We start from the raw sequence: 21,158 nt of genomic DNA on the forward strand, positions 1-21,158 counted from the left end.
GAAGAAGAATAGGTACCCCTGCAGAAGTCGTAGCCAGAGACAGTAAGAGGAAGGCGTATCAGCCACTGAAAGATCGGGGCTTGCGGCTTTGGACCTCATCCGCACAAAGGGGGTGATTCAGAGTTGGTCGTAGATGTGCTAAATTTACTTTGACATATGGGTGGACGCCCAGCACAGGGCTAGTCCGACCCGCATGTCAGGCCCTAACCCCCCCGCCGCACAGGTGCAATAGCATTGCACGGCGGCGATGCTTTTGCACCTGGCGAGTTTCTCCCGGCCAGCGGAGCTGCTGCGCGCTGGCAGGCCGCTACTCAACGCATTTTCGGGTGGTAGCGGCTGCGTGTGACGTCACGCAGACGCTGTGGCCCGCCCCACCCCAACCGTACGGTCACGCCTGCATTGTTCGGCCCGCCCCCTCCCTCCTCTGCCTGTCAATCTGCCTGTGCTGATAGCATCTCACTGGTCTCCCGGGGAGCGCACTCCAGCAAGGGCTTTAGACTGCGACCGCTGCCATTATCCGGTCTGAATTATCCCCAAAGATTTGATTTCCTTTGTGTAATGGAGTAATTTGGAAATGATCCTTATTAATCCAGAAGCGTTCACTTCCTCACACCTTGTTCTGATACATGATATCCATTAGCTTAATTAAACTTGTAAGAATTAAAATAACTTCTTCCAACACGATAACAGCAAGGCGTGTAGGGATCAGATGCTTTGTGGGCAGACACAGTCCCTCAGTAATTCCGCTGGAGAAGCAGGTTGTGTAATAACGAGTTGTTAATTAAATTGTGTAAAAGAAAAGGTTTCCTGATCACAGGGCTTTGTAACACAGAAAATAAATCGCAACCAGGGCAGCTTTGCGTTGGAGAGTAAAGGCTTCTAATTATAGGACGATTTAATTACACCTTGCTAATGATCTATACATTGATTTCATTGTATGAAGGGAGCTCTAATCTCTTTCACAGAACCGAGCGCCGTAATTCTAATTAGTGACATGGTAATTAGTATGTGGAGTCATCAAAAGAGATATCAGCGGTAACTTGCAACATGTGTTAAATCTTTTCAATGGCAAATATACATGATATTTATACTAGAGATGAGCGCCTGAAATTTTTCGGGTTTTGTGTTTTGGTTTTGGGTTCGGTTCCGCGGCCGTGTTTTGGGTTCGAACGCGTTTTGGCAAAACCTCACCGAATTATTTTTGTCGGATTCGGGTGTGTTTTGGATTCGGGTGTTTTTTTCAAAAAACCCTAAAAAACAGCTTAAATCATAGAATTTGGGGGTAATTTTGATCCCAAAGTATTATTAACCTCAAAAAACATAATTTACACTCATTTTCAGCCTATTCTGAACACATCACACCTCACAATATTATTTTTAGTCCTAAAATTTGCACCGAGGTCGCTGTGTGAGTAAGATAAGCGACCCTAGTGGCCGACACAAACACCGGGCCCATCTAGGAGTGGCACTGCAGTGTCACGCAGGATGTCCCTTCCAAAAAACCCTCCCCAAACAGCACATGACGCAAAGAAAAAAAGAGGCGCAATGAGGTAGCTGACTGTGTGAGAAAGATAAGCGACCCTAGTGGCCGACACAAACACCGGGCCCATCTAGGAGTGGCACTGCAGTGTCACGCAGGATGTCCCTTCCAAAAAACCCTCCCCAAACAGCACATGACGCAAAGAAAAAAAGAGGCGCAATGAGGTAGCTGTGTGAGTAAGATTAGCGACCCTAGTGGCCGACACAAACACCGGGCCCATCTAGGAGTGGCACTGCAGTGTCACGCAGGATGGCCCTTCCAAAAAACCCTCCCCAAACAGCACATGACGCAAAGAAAAAAAGAGGCGCAATGAGGTAGCTGACTGTGTGAGTAAGATTAGCGACCCTAGTGGCCGACACAAACACCGGGCACATCTAGGAGTGGCACTGCAGTGTCACGCAGGATGTCCCTTCCAAAAAACCCTCCCCAAACAGCACATGACGCAAAGAAAAAAAGAGGCGCAATGAGGTAGCTGTGTGAGTAAGATTAGCGACCCTAGTGGCCGACACAAACACCGGGCCCATCTAGGAGTGGCACTGCAGTGTCACGCAGGATGTCCCTTCCAAAAAACCCTCCCCAATCAGCACATGATGCAAAGAAAAAGAAAAGAAAAAAGAGGTGCAAGATGGAATCATCCTTGGGCCCTCCCACCCACCCTTATGTTGTATAAACAAAACAGGACATGCACACTTTAACCAACCCATCATTTCAGTGACAGGGTCTGCCACACGACTGTGACTGATATGACGGGTTGGTTTGGACCCCCCCCAAAAAAGAAGCAATTAATCTCTCCTTGCACAAACTGGCTCTACAGAGGCAAGATGTCCACCTCATCTTCACCCTCCGATATATCACCGTGTACATCCCCCTCCTCACAGATTATCAATTCGTCCCCACTGGAATCCACCATCTCAGCTCCCTGTGTACTTTGTGGAGGCAATTGCTGCTGGTCAATGTCTCCGCGGAGGAATTGATTATAATTCATTTTAATGAACATCATCTTCTCCACATTTTCTGGATGTAACCTCGTACGCCGATTGCTGACAAGGTGAGCGGCGGCACTAAACACTCTTTCGGAGTACACACTTGTGGGAGGGCAACTTAGGTAGAATAAAGCCAGTTTGTGCAAGGGCCTCCAAATTGCCTCTTTTTCCTGCCAGTATAAGTACGGACTGTGTGACGTGCCTACTTGGATGCGGTCACTCATATAATCCTCCACCATTCTATCAATGTTGAGAGAATCATATGCAGTGACAGTAGACGACATGTCCGTAATCGTTGTCAGGTCCTTCAGTCCGGACCAGATGTCAGCATCAGCAGTCGCTCCAGACTGCCCTGCATCACCGCCAGCGGGTGGGCTCGGAATTCTGAGCCTTTTCCTCGCACCCCCAGTTGCGGGAGAATGTGAAGGAGGAGATGTTGACAGGTCGCGTTCCGCTTGACTTGACAATTTTGTCACCAGCAGGTCTTTCAACCCCAGCAGACCTGTGTCTGCCGGAAAGAGAGATCCAAGGTAGGCTTTAAATCTAGGATCGAGCACGGTGGCCAAAATGTAGTGCTCTGATTTCAACAGATTGACCACCCGTGAATCCTTGTTAAGCGAATTAAGGGCTGCATCCACAAGTCCCACATGCCTAGCGGAATCGCTCCGTGTTAGCTCCTTCTTCAATGCCTCCAGCTTCTTCTGCAAAAGCCTGATGAGGGGAATGACCTGACTCAGGCTGGCAGTGTCTGAACTGACTTCACGTGTGGCAAGTTCAAAGGGCATCAGAACCTTGCACAACGTTGAAATCATTCTCCACTGCACTTGAGACAGGTGCATTCCATCTCCTATATCGTGCTCAATTGTATAGGCTTGAATGGCCTTTTGCTGCTCCTCCAACCTCTGAAGCATATAGAGGGTTGAATTCCACCTCGTTACCACTTCTTGCTTCAGATGATGGCAGGGCAGGTTCAGTAGTTTTTGGTGGTGCTCCAGTCTTCTGTACGTGGTGCCTGTACGCCGAAAGTGTCCCGCAATTTTTCTGGCCACCGACAGCATCTCTTGCACGCCCCTGTCGTTTTTTAAAAAATTCTGCACCACCAAATTCAAGGTATGTGCAAAACATGGGACGTGCTGGAATTTGCCCATATTTAATGCACACACAATATTGCTGGCGTTGTCCGATGCCACAAATCCACAGGAGAGTCCAATTGGGGTAAGCCATTCCGCGATGATCTTCCTCAGTTGCCGTAAGAGGTTTTCAGCTGTGTGCGTATTCTGGAAAGCGGTGATACAAAGCGTAGCCTGCCTAGGAAAGAGTTGGCGTTTGCGAGATGCTGCTACTGGTGCCGCCGCTGCTGTTCTTGCGGCGGGAGTCCATACATCTACCCAGTGGGCTGTCACAGTCATATAGTCCTGACCCTGCCCTGCTCCACTTGTCCACATGTCCGTGGTTAAGTGGACATTGGGTACAACTGCATTTTTTAGGACACTGGTGAGTCTTTTTCTGACGTCCGTGTACATTCTCGGTATCGCCTGCCTAGAGAAGTGGAACCTAGATGGTATTTGGTAACGGGGGCACACTGCCTCAATAAATTGTCTAGTTCCCTGTGAACTAACGGCGGATACCGGACGCACGTCTAACACCAACATAGTTGTCAAGGACTCAGTTATCCGCTTTGCAGTAGGATGACTGCTGTGATATTTCATCTTCCTCGCAAAGGACTGTTGAACAGTCAATTGCTTACTGGAAGTAGTACAAGTGGGCTTACGACTTCCCCTCTGGGATGACCATCGACTCCCAGCGGCAACAACAGCAGCGCCAGCAGCAGTAGGCGTTACACGCAAGGATGCATCGGAGGAATCCCAGGCAGGAAAGGACTCGTCAGACTTGCCAGTGACATGGCCTGCAGGACTATTGGCATTCCTGGGGAAGGAGGAAATTGACACTGAGGGAGTTGGTGGGGTGGTTTGCGTGAGCTTGGTTACAAGAGGAAGGGATTTACTGGTCAGTGGACTGCTTCCGCTGTCACCCAAAGTTTTTGAACTTGTCACTGACTTATTATGAATGCGCTGCAGGTGACGTATAAGGGAGGATGTTCCGAGGTGGTTAACGTCCTTACCCCTACTTATTACAGCTTGACAAAGGGAACACACGGCTTGACACCTGTTGTCCGCATTTCTGGTGAAATACCTCCACACCGAAGAGCTGATTTTTTTGGTATTTTCACCTGGCATGTCAACGGCCATATTCCTCCCATGGACAACAGGTGTCTCCCCGGGTGCCTGACTTAAACAAACCACCTCACCATCAGAATCCTCCTGGTCAATTTCCTCCCCAGCGCCAGCAACACCCATATCCTCCTCATCCTGGTGTACTTCAACACTGACATCTTCAATCTGACTATCAGGAACTGGACTGCGGGTGCTCCTTCCAGCACTTGCAGGGGGCATGCAAATAGTGGAAGGCGCATGCTCTTCACGTCCAGTGTTGGGAAGGTCAGGCATCGCAAACGACACAATTGGACTCTCCTTGTGGATTTGGGATTTCAAAGAACGCACAGTTCTTTGCGGTGCTTTTGCCAGCTTGAGTCTTTTCAGTTTTCTAGCGAGAGGCTGAGTGCTTCCATCCTCATGTGAAGCTGAACCACTAGCCATGAACATAGGCCAGGGCCTCAGCCGTTCCTTGCCACTCCGTGTGGTAAATGGCATATTGGCAAGTTTACGCTTCTCCTCCGACAATTTTATTTTAGGTTTTGGAGTCCTTTTTTTTCTGATATTTGGTGTTTTGGATTTGACATGCTCTGTACTATGACATTGGGCATCGGCCTTGGCAGACGACGTTGCTGGCATTTCATCGTCTCGGCCATGACTAGTGGCAGCAGCTTCAGCACGAGGTGGAAGTGGATCTTGATCTTTCCCTAATTTTGGAACCTCAACTTTTTTGTTCTCCATATTTTATAGGCAGAACTAAAAGGCACCTCAGGTAAACAATGGAGATGGATGGATTGGATAGTTTACTAGTATACAATTATGGACGGACTGCCACGGTTAGGTGGTATAAAAAAACCACGGTTAGGTGGTATATATTATAATAATAATACAATTATGGATGGACGGACTGCCTGCCGACTGCCGACACAGAGGTAGCCACAGCCGTGAACTACCGCACTGTACACTGGTTGATAAAGAGATAGTAGTATACTCGTAACAACTAGTATGACACTATGACGACGGTATAAAGAATGGAAAAAAAACCACGGTTAGGTGGTATATATTATAATAATAATACAATTATGGATGGACGGACTGCCTGCCGACTGCTGACACAGAGGTAGCCACAGCCGTGAACTACCGCACTGTACACTGGTTGATAAAGAGATAGTAGTATACTCGTAACAACTAGTATGACACTATGACGACGGTATAAAGAATGAAAAAAAAACCACGGTTAGGTGGTATATATTATAATAATAATACAATTATGGATGGACGGACTGCCTGCCGACTGCCGACACAGAGGTAGCCACAGCCGTGAACTACCGCACTGTACACTGGTTGATAAAGAGATAGTAGTATACTCGTAACAACTAGTATGACACTATGACGGTATAAAGAATGAAAAAAAAACCACGGTTAGGTGGTATATATTATAATAATAATACAATTATGGATGGACGGACTGCCTGCCGACTGCCGACACAGAGGTAGCCACAGCCGTGAACTACCGCACTGTACACTGGTTGATAAAGAGATAGTAGTATACTCGTAACAACTAGTATGACACTATGACGACGGTATAAAGAATGGAAAAAAAACCACGGTTAGGTGGTATATATTATAATAATAATACAATTATGGATGGACGGACTGCCTGCCGACTGCCGACACAGAGGTAGCCACAGCCGTGAACTACCGCACTGTACACTGGTTGATAAAGAGATAGTAGTATACTCGTAACAACTAGTATGACACTATGACGACGGTATAAAGAAAGAAAAAAAAATACCACGGTTAGGTGGTATATATTGTAATACAATTATGGATGGACGGACTGCCTGCCGAGTTCCGACTGCCGACACAGAGGTAGCCACAGCCGTGAACTACCGCACTGTACTGTGTCTGCTGCTAATATAGACTGGTTGATAAAGAGATAGTATACAATACATACAACAATATACTACTATACTGGTGGTCAGGCACTGGTCACCACTAGTCACACTGGCAGTGGCACTCCTGCAGCAAAAGTGTGCACTGTTTAATTTTAAATTAATATAATATTATGTACTCCTGGGGGCTCCTGCTATAACAACCTGCAGTGCTCCCCAGTCTCCCCCACAATTATTATAAGCTTTGCCTTTTATACATTGATGTGCAGCACACTGGGCTGAGCTGAGTGCACACAGACTGAGTCACACTGTGTGACTGGCTGCTGCTGTGTATCGTTTTTTTTCAGGCAGAGAACGGATATAGCAGAGAACGGATATATATTAAAATAAATAAAAGTTAACTAACAACAACTGCACTGGTCACTGTGGTAAACTCTGTCTGACTCTGCACAATCTCTCTCTTCTAATCTAATTTCTAATGGAGAGGACGCCAGCCACGTCCTCTCCCTATCAATCTCAATGCACGTGTGAAAATGGCGGCGACGCGCGGCTCCTTATATAGAATCCGAGTCTCGCGAGAATCCGACAGCGTCATGATGACGTTCGGGCGCGCTCGGGTTAACCGAGCAAGGCGGGAGGATCCGAGTCTGCTCGGACCCGTGAAAAAAACATGAAGTTCGTGCGGGTTCGGTTTCAGAGAAACCGAACCCGCTCATCTCTAATTTATACATCTATTTCCGGCAAGTGTTATTTCATACCTGCATAATGTAACAGAGCGTTTTCAAAGACATAGATTAGACCCCTTATAGTACCAACCAACCAATCAATCAATCAATCATCAATCAATCAATCAATCAGATCCTAACTGTAATTTTTCACATACAACCTATGACATGTCAGTTAGAAGCTGTCCTATGCGATTCTGGCACTTTGTTACTGGTTATACCCAGGGCCGGCCCAAGCTTAATTTTTTTGGTACTCAAATTTAGAATTTAGCGCCCCTTGATGGGATCAAATTTTAAAAGAGGTGTGGTCTCACAAGGAAGGGGCGTGGTCACACAATAATTTCCCCAGGGGTCCAGGGAGATTGTCAGTGACAGGGAGAAAGTGCGTGACTGGGTGGCAGAGGTGATGGAGATAGTGGGTGACTGAAGAGGCTAGGGTCACAGGGAGATAGTGGGTGACAGGGAGATAGTGGGTGCCATGTGCCCACAGTGCCACATATGACCCCACAGTGCCACATATGACCCCACAGTGCCAGATACAGATATGCCCCCACAGTGCTAGCTATGTCCCCACAGTGCTAGCTATGCCCCCACAGTGCCAGATACAGATATGACCCCACAGTGCCAGATACAGATATGACCCCACAGTGCCAGATACAGATATGACCCCACAGTGCCATGGGGATCATTCCGAGTTGATCGTAGCTGTGCAAAATTTTGCACAGCTACGATCAACTTTCCTGACATGCGGGAGAACGCCCAGCACGGGGCTAGTCCGCCCCGCATGTCAGTCCGGCTCCTCCTCGCAGAAGTGCAAAGGCATCACACAGCGGCGATGCCTTTGCACTTCAGGAGTAACTCCCGGCCAGCGCAGCTTTAGCGAGCTGGCCGGGAGCTACTCCTCACTCCCTGGCCCGCAGCGGCTGCGTGTGACGTCATGCAGCCGCTGCGGCACTCCCCCCCGTTCGGTCCGGCCACGCCTGGGTTGGCCGGACCGCGCCTACAAAATGGTGGCCAAACGCCGCCATTTCGCCCCCTCCCGCCCATCGATCACCTCTGTCTGTCAATCAGACAGTGGCAATCGCTGTCCTGCCACGGCCATCGACCGTCCCGCATGCGCAGGCGCATGTGCAGCAGGGACCCGTTTGCTCTGCTGCGTGAAAACGCAGCGAGGCGAACGGGTCGGAATGATCCCCCATGTGCCCACTGTGCCTGATATGCCCCCACAGTGCCAGATATGACCCTACAGTGCCAGATATAGATATGCCCCACAGTGCCATGTGCCAGCTATGCCTCCACAGTGCCAGATACAGATATGCCCCCACTGTGTCACGTGTCCACAGTGCCAGATATGCCCCCATAGTGCTGCTCACCGTTTTGCTGCTGTGTAGAGAGCGCAGCGCGCGCTTCTCCTGCCTGCTGCCCTGCCTCTCAGTCTGGTCTCCGGCGGTGACGGCAGCGTGTATATCTCAAATCAGGTGCTGGTCCGCGAGCTCTGATTGGCTAATGAACTGGCACCTGATTTGAGTCGTACACTCCGCCGTCACTGCCGGAGACCAGACTGAGGGGCAAGGCGGCAGGCAGGAGAGGCGCGCGCTGAGCTCTCCTTGCCTTGTGTGGATGGGCGGCGGATCGCGATCGACTGGTCACATGTCCGCGATTGTCCACCCCTGCCCAAGCGTGATGGAGCGTGGTCCAGGCTGCCAGCGCCTTCTACACTGAGGCGCCTTACCCGTGCGCGTACCCCGCGTAACGGGCGGGCCGGCTCTGGTTATACCCATACTTGCATACCCCTTTCACACCAAGCTTCTGACCTGGGATATTTCTGGGGCAACCCGGGGTCCTGGCTTGGTGTAAAAGGGTCTACCCGGGTTGTGTGTCCTGGGACCGTCCTGGGTACACTGCTGTGGGAACAGCGCCACCCGAGTTATCTGACCCAGGTCATACTCAAAGGACCAGAGAGGTGGATCTGCTGTATCTGGAGATGAAGTGATCTCCAAGAGCAGGCAGATCAGGCAGACTGTACATAGGAGCCGTCTGAAAGGGACAACCCAGCAATAACCCAGGTCCAGCCTACAGTGTGAACACAGTTTCATCACCTGTAACACGTCTTGAAACAATGTTCAATAACTCAGGTTGGACCTGGGTTTGTAAGTGTGAAAAGGACATAAAAGGCAGGATTTAATATCAAAATGGGAGCAGGGTTTATAGTGACAGACAGAGCAGCCATTAGGGGGGGGGGGGGGGGGGGGGGGGGGGGACTGTGGGGACTAGTGTCCTGGACCCTTACAGAAAGGGGGCCCACCCCTGGCTCCTAGCACTAATACCTGGAGAGCTGCACCAGGCTGTGAAACAACAGAGGGCTGATGCACAGGGAGGATTTCTTAAAACTAGACTTCCCTGCGCATCAGCTCTCTGTAAACCGTTCCTGTAGGTCCGCAATACTCCACCTAGTATAACCTATATGTAATATCACAATGTATGACATTGACATCACATAAGGGTGGAGCAGTGCGGCAGAATCTTTTTTTGGAGGGGCTGAGGAGCCCAGTCTATTTTGTCTGTCCTGGGCCACACAATTTTTGATGGCAGCTCTGGTGACAGATATGCAAGCTTACAATTCATGTCAGCTACACTGAGTTTCCGGACACAGACTTTATCATCTGAGCAACTGCATCTCAATATAAGACATTCCCCTTGGGGACACTGGTTATAGTGGGAGAAAAGTGGGAACTGTGCTACAGGGCCGGTGCAAGGTATCTCGGCACCCTAGGCAAAACTTCTGCCTACTGCCCCTTCCCCCTACCCACCCTTCAGGTGAAAGACATGCTGCTACTCTCCCCCACCCCCAGTCTGATGCATGGCTGCTTTCTTCTCCCCATCTCCCCAGTATGTGTGGGTGCCTGCAGCACTCACCCCCCCCCCCCCACTCTGTTAAATGTCTGCTGTTCTATCTCCTCCACATCTGTGTGCGTGCTGCTGCTCACCCCCCCCCAGACTGTGTGCATGCCTGCTGCCCCCCCCCACCCCACCCCCTATCCAGACTGCTGCTCAGCTGCTCTCCCCCCTCTTTCCTTATCAAATGCAGAGAGTGCACTGTGCAGCCACCTTACCTGCGGGATGTGATGCAGAGTTGGGACTGAGTAGCCTGTGAAAGAGCCTGCAATGAAGAGCAGCCGCACATGTCACCCCCAGCCAGGACTCCAGGAGCTGTCAAAAGAAACTTCTTGTGCCAGGTGGAGGCGGAGCTGGAGGCTGCAATACGGGAGCTTGCCAGTTGCGATTACTGTAAGATACGAGTGCCGGGGGGATTGCGGCATCTGTGAGGTAGGACCATGCTACCTTTTTCAGGCAGCTGTAGCAGGCTGCCCCCTCAGGATCCGGCGCCCCTAGGCAGCTGCCTAAAGCTGCCTAGTGTGGAAGCTCTGGCCCTGACTGTGCAGTGTAACAGACTAATGGTGGAAGTAATTTCCCTAAAGATTTCCGTAGCTGTCATATTGTTCTCATTTCTGCTCATAGGTAAATGCAAGATTGTAGGGAATCCACAAAGATAAGGGTCTATTTACTAAGCATTGAAGAGAGATAAACTACCAGTCAATCAGTTCCCAATGGACATTTTTTTTAAATACAGCCCGTACCATGACAGTTAGGAGCTGATTGGTTGGTACTCTATCTCCAGCCACTTTATCCGCTTAATAATAGTTTCTTCTGTGTTCCATCCCAGATGATCAGGATGTAATCAACGTAGTGCACAAGGATATGATATGTTGCATGTGGAAGAAATATCCATCTAACATGTTTCTTATGAGTAACAGGCCTATTTATTAACATTATTTTTACTAAACAAATGTGAAAAAGCCTTTTCACGTTATTTTAGTATCACTTAAATGTATTAAAGGGCATTTGGAGCAGTTTTCATGACAAACTGATCCAACCCCTTAACTCACTATTTTTCAGTAACCCACATCGCATTCGCCATACTTACAGTATATAATGGTGAAATGCCATCTGGGCCGAATTTACAACAACAACAAAAAAAAGTGGGGGGGAAAAAATCGCAGTGTGCCCTGTGATCATTTCGCCAGCTCAGGCAGGCAAAACCACAGGGCAGCACTGCGCTATGCAGCCTTTTGCCCACAGAGAAAGCTGTGCAGGGACCCGGCAGTGTGCTCAGCAATGTGTGTCCAATGGCAGGGGGGTGGGGGGCAATGCTCCGTTTCCAGGGTGGAGATGGAAAGTTGCTGGGGCGTAGTGTGAAAGCGGGGGCGTGTCGGTGTGAACGGGGTGGCATTGGCGTGATCGGGGCAGCTGCGTGATGTCACATGCAGCTGCTGCGATCACTAAAATTGCAGCGGGCATCCTGTGGGTGTAGCTCGGTGCAGCCTGCATGAAGCTACCCTATTTTTAGTGATCACGCTAAGATTGCGGTGCGACTGCAATTTCAGCATGGTCTTGCTCTGCTTTGGGCGGCCCCCAGCATGTGATCCAAAGTATTGCAAGTTCTGCTACTTAGTGTATCAGGTCCTATATGTGGTGAGCAGTAGCAGATCTTGCCACGGGCAAGCAGGACTTTTGCCCGAGGCGTCGCCTTCCGGAGGGCACCAGCGCCATCCGGAGGGCGCTGCACCATGGCAAGATCCGCTACTGTGCCCCCCCGCTGTGTCCCCCGCTGTGAAGAGAACTAGACGCTACCTGTCTAGTTTCCCTTCGTGGAGAGGACCTTTGCTGTGCGGTGCACGATGACAGGCTGATGTGATCGCAGCGGCTGAGTAAGTCCTGGGCTGCGCAGAGACTGCACAAGATCTGTTTGTACAGCTCTGCTACCCCATACGTTCTCACACTTGCACAGCTAAAATACACTCCCCCTGTAGGTGACGACTATCTGATTGCAGGGCTGCAAAAATCACTGCCAGCGATCAGATCTGAATTACCCTCTTAGCCCCTGTCTCTTGTCATCTGCTGTGGCTCTGTGCAGTGATGTCTGCTGCAGATGTGATCTTACAATTACAGTGTCTCAGAGGCAGCTTCTCCTGAGAGAGCAATTTCTTGAGGAAAAATGTCTGATCTTGTTTTAACTACACCCTGAGAGCTCACTTGTTTACAGCTTTTACTGTGCTTTGCTAATATTGCAATGATAAATGCTGCAGTGCAATCGCAATGTGTGGCACAGGTGACAGACATGTTCCTCAGTAAGGGACTGCATACCTCCCAATTTCTTACGATTTGGAATTGGGATCTGGCATGCCAGAGGTGCTCCCATGACCAAAATGGGGTGGGGCCTTGGGAGGATGGTGCGGGGTCTTGCAGTACGACCCCCGCATTCGTCATTTTGTGGGCATGCCCAGTGCTCCCTAATCTGCTCCCCGGCTCACCTCCCTGCACTGTTAAATGTTGTGCACATATGTAGAGCAGAGCAGCGGTCATAGGCTTCCCCAACCTGCCCCCCCTTCCCATCCGCGGGACACTGTGGCCTGCTGATGGGACAGTATCCAAACAGAGGGACAGTTTGGAGGTATGGGCTGAGGACAGCGTTTCCTCCCAACTTCAAGCCTCTGCTGTCAGTCACCAAGGGGAAGGCAGCTCCCCTCTCTCCCAGCTACCTCAGGAGAGAACCCCTGACAGGACTCATCACCCTCAGCCTGAATCACTCCGCCTCTCTCCTCAGAGACAGATCACACATGTGAGAGGTGCGGCTGCTGTGCGTGTGGTGGTGCCTGCTGCCGTGCAGGTGTAGACTCGGTACTCACCAGGCGCCGCTCGCTCTCACCTTCAGGTACCGGAACCCTCAACGGACCTGGAAATCTTCACTCGGATCCGGACACGGCGATTCCCTCTCGGAGCTGACCGACGACCTAGCTGAGGAGAGAAGGGTTTACATCAAAGGGGTATCGACCCTTCTTCCGGTGGAACAGGGGATACCCCAGGGGTGGCTGCGACCTTCACCGGCTGGGTGAATGGTCATCACCGGCACAAAGCCTCAGCTACCCAGCTTTCACACACTCGCGCTTTCGCACGTAGTGTGATGAAAGGGATTCTCACGTCCGTGAGCAATCCTAACTCCGGCGCTCGGGGACAAACAAGGGACAGACGTACACGGATGCTACTCACCGTCACGAGTCTTGCACTCCGATCTTCTCCACTTACAGGTCCCTGTAAGGAGGCAAAGAGAAACAGCCGTGCAGGGCCTAACTCTGACCTAGTGTCACACCCTATACTATCTACAACAGCGGAGCCCTCAAACTAGCTCTGTGGGTGTGGTGCAACACAACTATGCACAACTTACACAACACATACACTTTGCCCTGCACGGTAACAACATATAACACACTATCGGAGTTACAACATAAAACGGTGCTGTCCCTTTATCTACCCGACCCAGAACACCCAGTAGTGGGGACCGCACAGCTCACCCACCTACCGTACTCTCAGGGTGGCCTGAGCCTAGCGCCCAGTACCACCTTTACTCACCTCAGGGAAACGCTGCTTCGCTGGGCCTAGCGCCCCCTAACTGCCCACAGGCCGGAGGCCTGACTTTGCCCACGGGCCTAGCGCCCGCCTAACTTGCCGCCCGTTGGGTGACCTGGGCCTTGTGCCCAGGGTCACCTTTCATATCCCTAATTGGCCACAAATCCACTAGGGCCTAGCGCCCTCTAATGTCCCCACAGGCCTAGTGCCTGAACGTGCCCCTCGGGCCTAATGCCCGCCTAACTGTGCCCACAGGCCGGTGGCCTGACTATCCTCATGGGCCTAGTGCCCAACATGTGCCCCCCAGGCCTAGTGCCTGCCTATCTGGTGCCGCAGAGGTTGGGTGGCTTGGGCCTAATGCCCAAACCACCTAATCAGAATAATGACCCCCAATCTCCTAACCGCGCCACAGGCCTAGTGCCTGACTTGTGCCCTCGGGCCTAATGCCCGTCCCTGGTGGTCTAGGGAGGAAAAGGGGAGGGGGGAAGGATGCCTCACTGAGGCCTTACCTAACCCGGGGGCCTCCGGTGCCCTCTTCGGCTCCCGCCCGTGTCTTCTGCCGCTCTTCGGCGCGGCCTCCTTCGCTCCGTCCCGCCCGGCGTCTGACGTCAGACGCCGGGGGCGGGGCCTATGACGCGGCGAGCGCCGATTGGCTCGCCGCGTCTCTCTCCTATTGGCTGCCGCTCCGGGAGCCGCGATTGGCTCCCGGAGGGCGCCAACGTTCAAACCCTCCAGCCTGGGGTCCGGTGCAGGGAAAAGGGTAATCCCTGCACCGGACACCCGCCGCCGCCGCCACGCACCCAGCGCGGATGTGCCCACAGGGCACATCCTTACATTTCCCCCCCCTTTTTCCTTTGTAGTCCCTACAAAGTTCCTTACGACGTCCATCGTCCGCGGGTCAGGGAATTCCAAGGTCCTTCCGGCGAGGGTGCATTCGGGGGCCCAGCCTGGACCAGCTGTGACCCCACATCCTTCCTCCTCCAGCTCCGGGTTCCTCTTGCGTCCTGACCTCCATCGGCGGATCCTCTGGGGGAGTGACATCTCTTCACGGCCACTCGACGTTGGCCACCAAGGGGAATCTTCCTCCACGGGGACAACAGTCACCCACTCTTGGCCTCCGATTCCGTCTGTGGCTTCGTCCCTGTCGTCCGGGTGTGGTATCGACCACCACCCAACAGCGGAATCCTCCGGGGCATCCGTTTCCTCCCGGGCAACAGCCACCACATGTCGGATTTCCTCGTGGGGCATCTCCAAAGGTCCTGTGTCTTCCTCTGGAACGGGTCCTCCCAAGGCATCACAGTCCTGTCCCCGTACGTCGGTCCATTTCGGCACTCCTGGCAGGTATTCTTGCTCCAGGACTATCTCCTCCTCTTCACGGAGGGCATTCAACTGGGAGCATGACTCCACCCGATCCTGCCAGTCACTCTCGTCGGCGCTTCCGATGCCAGAGTCGTCCTCCATCTGTTCTGGGAGGGATTCGTCGGCGGACAGCTCACCGTAGTCAGAGTCCTCTTCCGATATCTGGACTGGGGTCTCCTCAGCGTACTTATTCTTTTCCGCTGGCACCTCTGTTTCCTCAGCGTACTCCTTCGCTTCCGCTGGATCCTTTTCTTCCTCAGCGTACTCCTGCGCTTCCGCTGGCATCTCTTGGTACCCAGGACACTCCTGTTCCGCACGTCCTGGTCGTGGACGGTTCCATCGCGGGGAGATTCCGGACGTCTCAGTCACTGGGTCTTCACGCTTTTCTTGACAGCGTGGCCTCTTCACCTCCCAGTCGTCCACCTCCGCCTCATGCGGGAAAGGATTCTGCCTTACTGGGGTCACTTTTTTTGGACAGAGTAGGTCCGCGGCATCTTCCCAAGGGCACTCACTGGCCGCATGTCCTGGTCGCCGACACTTCCAACAAGGGAGGGCCACTGCCACCTTCCCCAAGACGGGTTCCTGGTCCACCTCCTTCACTGGGGAATCTTCACCCGTTGGTTCCGGCTCAGAGGAAATGGGCACCTGCGAACTAACTTCAAGCAAGGCCTTCCGCTCCATTTCCCTGGTTTCCTCCTCCCATCTCTGGGCGCGACCATCCGCAATCATCCGGTCTTCATTCCACGGACAATCGGGAAGCGCATGTCCTCTCGCCTCGCAGAGCGCACACACAGGCTCTGCAGCCACCCGGTCCCAAAGCTGCTGACGAGACTCCGTCATCTTCTTCACCGTGGCCTCGTAGTCCGTCCTGTCTTCAGTCCATGGACATTCCAGGAGCAGATGTCGGGGATCTCCACAGTTTTCACACCGGGAATCAACCTCGTCTTCGCTCGACTCTTCGTCCCAGGGACAACTGTTGTGCTCATGCCCGTAGTTTCCGCAGAGCAAACACCAGGACTCCTTCGCTTGGCCCTTCTGACGTCTTCGGTCCGCTTCCTGGACCACCTTCTTTGGGGACGTCTCGCGCCAAGTACACTCATCGGTAAAGTGACCTGTTTGCCGACATTTCTTGCAGGGCGTCACAGCGGCCTTCTTGCGCCCCTTCTCCCGGCGCTCTTCTTTTTCACGCTGGACCGACCGCTGCACCATCTTCAGGATGTCTGCCCCAGACACCGTCACCCAGTCGCTCTGGTCCGCACACATCCGGGGGTGAGTCTTCTCCGGAGCCGTCCGCAGGGAGGTCTTCTTGGTGGCGTTCCACATCGTGTCCGTGATCCGGTCTCTTTTATCCTGCCGACTACGCCAAGTGTGAGAGGTGCGGCTGCTGTGCGTGTGGTGGTGCCTGCTGCCGTGCAGGTGTAGACTCGGTACTCACCAGGCGCCGCTCGCTCTCACCTTCAGGTACCGGAACCCTCAACGGACCTGGAAATCTTCACTCGGATCCGGACACGGCGATTCCCTCTCGGAGCTGACCGACGACCTAGCTGAGGAGAGAAGGGTTTACATCAAAGGGGTATCGACCCTTCTTCCGGTGGAACAGGGGATACCCCAGGGGTGGCTGCGACCTTCACCGGCTGGGTGAATGGTCATCACCGGCACAAAGCCTCAGCTACCCAGCTTTCACACACTCGCGCTTTCGCACGTAGTGTGATGAAAGGGATTCTCACGTCCGTGAGCAATCCTAACTCCGGCGCTCGGGGACAAACAAGGGACAGACGTACACGGATGCTACTCACCGTCACGAGTCTTGCACTCCGATCTTCTCCACTTACAGGTCCCTGTAAGGAGGCAAAGAGAAACAGCCGTGCAGGGCCTAACTCTGACCTAGTGTCACACCCTATACTATCTACAACAGCGGAGCCCTCAAACTAGCTCTGTGGGTGTGGTGCAACACAACTATGCACAACTTACACAACACATACACTTTGCCCTGCACGGTAACAACATATAACACACTATCGGAGTTACAACATAAAACGGTGCTGTCCCTTTATCTACCCGACCCAGAACACCCAGTAGTGGGGACCGCACAGCTCACCCACCTACCGTACTCTCAGGGTGGCCTGAGCCTAGCGCCCAGTACCACCTTTACTCACCTCAGGGAAACGCTGCTTCGCTGGGCCTAGCGCCCCCTAACTGCCCACAGGCCGGAGGCCTGACTTTGCCCACGGGCCTAGCGCCCGCCTAACTTGCCGCCCGTTGGGTGACCTGGGCCTTGTGCCCAGGGTCACCTTTCATATCCCTAATTGGCCACAAATCCACTAGGGCCTAGCGCCCTCTAATGTCCCCACAGGCCTAGTGCCTGAACGTGCCCCTCGGGCCTAATGCCCGCCTAACTGTGCCCACAGGCCGGTGGCCTGACTATCCTCATGGGCCTAGTGCCCAACATGTGCCCCCCAGGCCTAGTGCCTGCCTATCTGGTGCCGCAGAGGTTGGGTGGCTTGGGCCTAATGCCCAAACCACCTAATCAGAATAATGACCCCCAATCTCCTAACCGCGCCACAGGCCTAGTGCCTGACTTGTGCCCTCGGGCCTAATGCCCGTCCCTGGTGGTCTAGGGAGGAAAAGGGGAGGGGGGAAGGATGCCTCACTGAGGCCTTACCTAACCCGGGGGCCTCCGGTGCCCTCTTCGGCTCCCGCCCGTGTCTTCTGCCGCTCTTCGGCGCGGCCTCCTTCGCTCCGTCCCGCCCGGCGTCTGACGTCAGACGCCGGGGGCGGGGCCTATGACGCGGCGAGCGCCGATTGGCTCGCCGCGTCTCTCTCCTATTGGCTGCCGCTCCGGGAGCCGCGATTGGCTCCCGGAGGGCGCCAACGTTCAAACCCTCCAGCCTGGGGTCCGGTGCAGGGAAAAGGGTAATCCCTGCACCGGACACCCGCCGCCGCCGCCACGCACCCAGCGCGGATGTGCCCACAGGGCACATCCTTACACACACTGCTCGGTATAACTCCGCCCCTCTATGAGGGATACCTGTGTATCTTCATAATCTGTAGTGTCCCTACAGGTTTTTTAAATACTGAATGCACAGTGATGCCCAATATATATCAATACAGGTGGCTACTAATGGTGTATCACATATATATAGAACTGAATGAGACCAAAGCCCACTATACGGAGGTTATTGTAGGTAGTGTGAGATATAGGAGCTGCTTTCCCATCCAAGAACTCAAGTAAGTATGGGCTCTGTAGAAGCAGCAGGAAGAAGTCTGCCGGGGTCCTCCAAGTCAGCACCAACCACTGATCCCAACGGATGCATATACCTAGGCTAGAGATATTTGTGGAGACAGCATCCCCATGTCCGTCCATACCTGTCGCAGAGATACCCCCTATCTATTATCAGTCACACCTTACAAGGAGAATGCCCCGCTGCCAGTGATACATTGCAGTCATTCCCTTATTGTTAGTCACAGCTGTCAGTAACGTATTGCACAGCAAGCCCTGCAGTCACCAGCCCTGTAATACATGGAGATGCAGCAATGTTAACCTAGAAGAACCATAGACTCCAATATATTACCTTACCTATGGTGTCAGCGTGAATACTGAAAACATTCAAACAAAGGTTATAACACTACAATTGTGTAACATCAATTTCCAATATTTCGGTACCAAGAGTGACACACTAATACCCGCTACTAAAACAGTTATTAATATTTCTCTAACGTCCTAAGTGGATGCTGGGGACTCCGTCAGGACCATGGGGTTTAGCGGCTCCGCAGGAGACAGGGCACAATAATAAAAGCTTTAGGATCAGGTGGTGTGCACTGGCTCCTCCCCCTATGACCCTCCTCCAAGCCTCAGTTAGATTTTTGTGCCCGGCCGAGAAGGGTGCAATCTAGGTGGCTCTCCTGAGCTGCTTAGAATAAAAGTTTAAGTTAGGTTTTTTATTTTCAGTGAGTCCTGCTGGCAACAGGCTCACTGCTACGAGGGACTTAGGGGAGAGAAGTAAACTCACCTGCGTGCAGGATGGATTTGCTTCTTAGGCTACTGGACACCATTAGCTCCAGAGGGAGTCGGAACACAGGTCTCACCCTGGGGTTCGTCCCGGAGCCGTGCCGCCGACCCCCCTTGCAGATGCCGAAGTTGAAGAGGTCCAGAGGTCCAGAAACAGGCGGCAGAAGACTTTCAGTCTTCATAAGGTAGCGCACAGCACTGCAGCTGTGCGCCATTGTTGTCAGCACACTTCATACCAGCGGTCACTGAGGGTGCAGGGCGCTGGGGGGGCGCCCTGGGCAGCAATGTATTATACATTTTTTATGGCTAAAATACATCACATATAGCCCTTGAGGCTATATGGATGTATTTAACCCCTGCCAGATCTCACAAACTCCGGGAGAAGAGCCCGCCGTTTTAGGGGGCGGGGCCTATTCTCCTCAGCACACGGCGCCATTTTCCTGCTCAGCTCTGCTGTGAGGAAGGCTCCCAGGCTCTCCCCTGCACTGCACTACAGAAACAGGGTTAAAACAGAGAGGGGGGGCACTTATTTGGCGATATGATTACATATGTGAAAATGCTATAAGGGAAAACACTTGTATAAGGGGTTGTCCCTGTATAATTATAGCGTTTTTGGTGTGTGCTGGCAAACTCTCCCTCTGTCTCCCCAAAGGGCTAGTGGGGTCCTGTCCTCTATCAGAGCATTCCCTGTGTGTGTGCTGTGTGTCGGTACGTGTGTGTCGACATGTAGGAGGACGATGTTGGTGAGGAGGCGGAGCAAATTGCCTGTATTGGTGATGTCACTCTCTAGGGAGTCGACACCGGAATGGATGGCTTATTTAGGAATTACGTGATAATGTCAACACGATGCAAGGTCGGTTGACGACATGAGACGGCCGGCAAACAAATTAGTACCTGTCCAGGCGTCTCAGACACCGTCAGGGGCTTGTAAAAACGCCCATTTACCTCAGTTGGTCGACACAGACACGGACACTGACTTTAGTGTCGACGGTGAAGAAACAAACGTATTTTCCTTTAGGGCCACACGTTACATGTTAAGGGCAATGAAGGAGGTGTTACATATTTCTGATACTACAAGTACCACAAATAAGGGTATTATGTAGGGTGGGAATAATCTACTTGTAGTTTTTCCTGAATCAGATAAATTAAAGTGTGTGATGATACGTGGGTTTCCTCCGATAGAAAATTATTGGAGGTATACCCTTTCCCGCCAGAAGTGAGGGCGAGTTGGGAAACACACCTTAGGGTGGATAAGGCGCTCACACGCTTATAAAAACAAGTGGCGTTACCGTCTCCAGATACGGCCGCCCTCAAGGAGCCAGCTGATAGGAAGCTGAAAAATATCCTAAAAAGTATATACACACATACTGGTGTTATACTACGACCAGCAATCGCCTCAGCCTGGATGTGCAGCGCTGGGGGGGCTTGGTCGGATTTCCTGACTGAAAATATTGATACCCTTGACAGGAACAATATTTTATTGACTATAGAGCATTTTAAGGATGCATTTCTATATATGCGAGATGCGCAGAGGGATATTTGCATTCTGGCATCAAGAGTAGATGTGATGTCCATATCTGCCAGACGATGTTTATAGACACGACAGTGGTCAGGTGATGCAGATTCCAGACGGCACATGGAAGTATTGCCGTATAAAGGGGCGGTCCATCGGACCTGGTGGCCATGGCAACAGCTGGAAAATCCACTTTTGTTACCCCAAGTCACATCTCAGCAGAAAAGGACACAGTCTTTTCAGTCTCAGTCCTTTCGTACCCATAAAGGCAGGCGGGCAAAAGGCCAGTCATATCTGCCCAGGGTTAGAGGAAAGGGAAGAAGACTGCAGCAGGCAGCCCATTCCCAGGAACAGAAGTCCTCCACAGCTTCTGCCAAGTCCGCAGCATGACGCTGGGGCCATACAAGCGGACTCAGGTGCGGTGGGGGGTCATCTCAAGAGTTTCAGCACGCAGTG

At 52.3% G+C, this 21,158-nt stretch overlaps 1 protein-coding gene across 1 annotated transcript in view; it reads right to left on the minus strand.

The window, feature by feature from the left end:
- The window catches only part of LOC134930572 (uncharacterized), a 92,126-nt gene extending 75,350 nt beyond the window's left edge, over window positions 1–16,776 (minus strand). Inside the window, exon 1 of the mRNA XM_063925349.1 lies at window positions 14,331–16,776. Within this exon, the coding sequence (XP_063781419.1) occupies window positions 14,331–16,503 (2,173 nt within the window). The 5' untranslated portion in view covers window positions 16,504–16,776. The remainder of the gene's footprint in view (window positions 1–14,330) is intronic.
- Window positions 16,777–21,158: the final 4,382 nt, after the last annotated feature.

The sequence above is a fragment of the Pseudophryne corroboree genome, chromosome 1, assembly GCF_028390025.1.
Source record: "Pseudophryne corroboree isolate aPseCor3 chromosome 1, aPseCor3.hap2, whole genome shotgun sequence".
Classification (NCBI taxonomy): Eukaryota; Metazoa; Chordata; class Amphibia; order Anura; family Myobatrachidae; genus Pseudophryne; species Pseudophryne corroboree.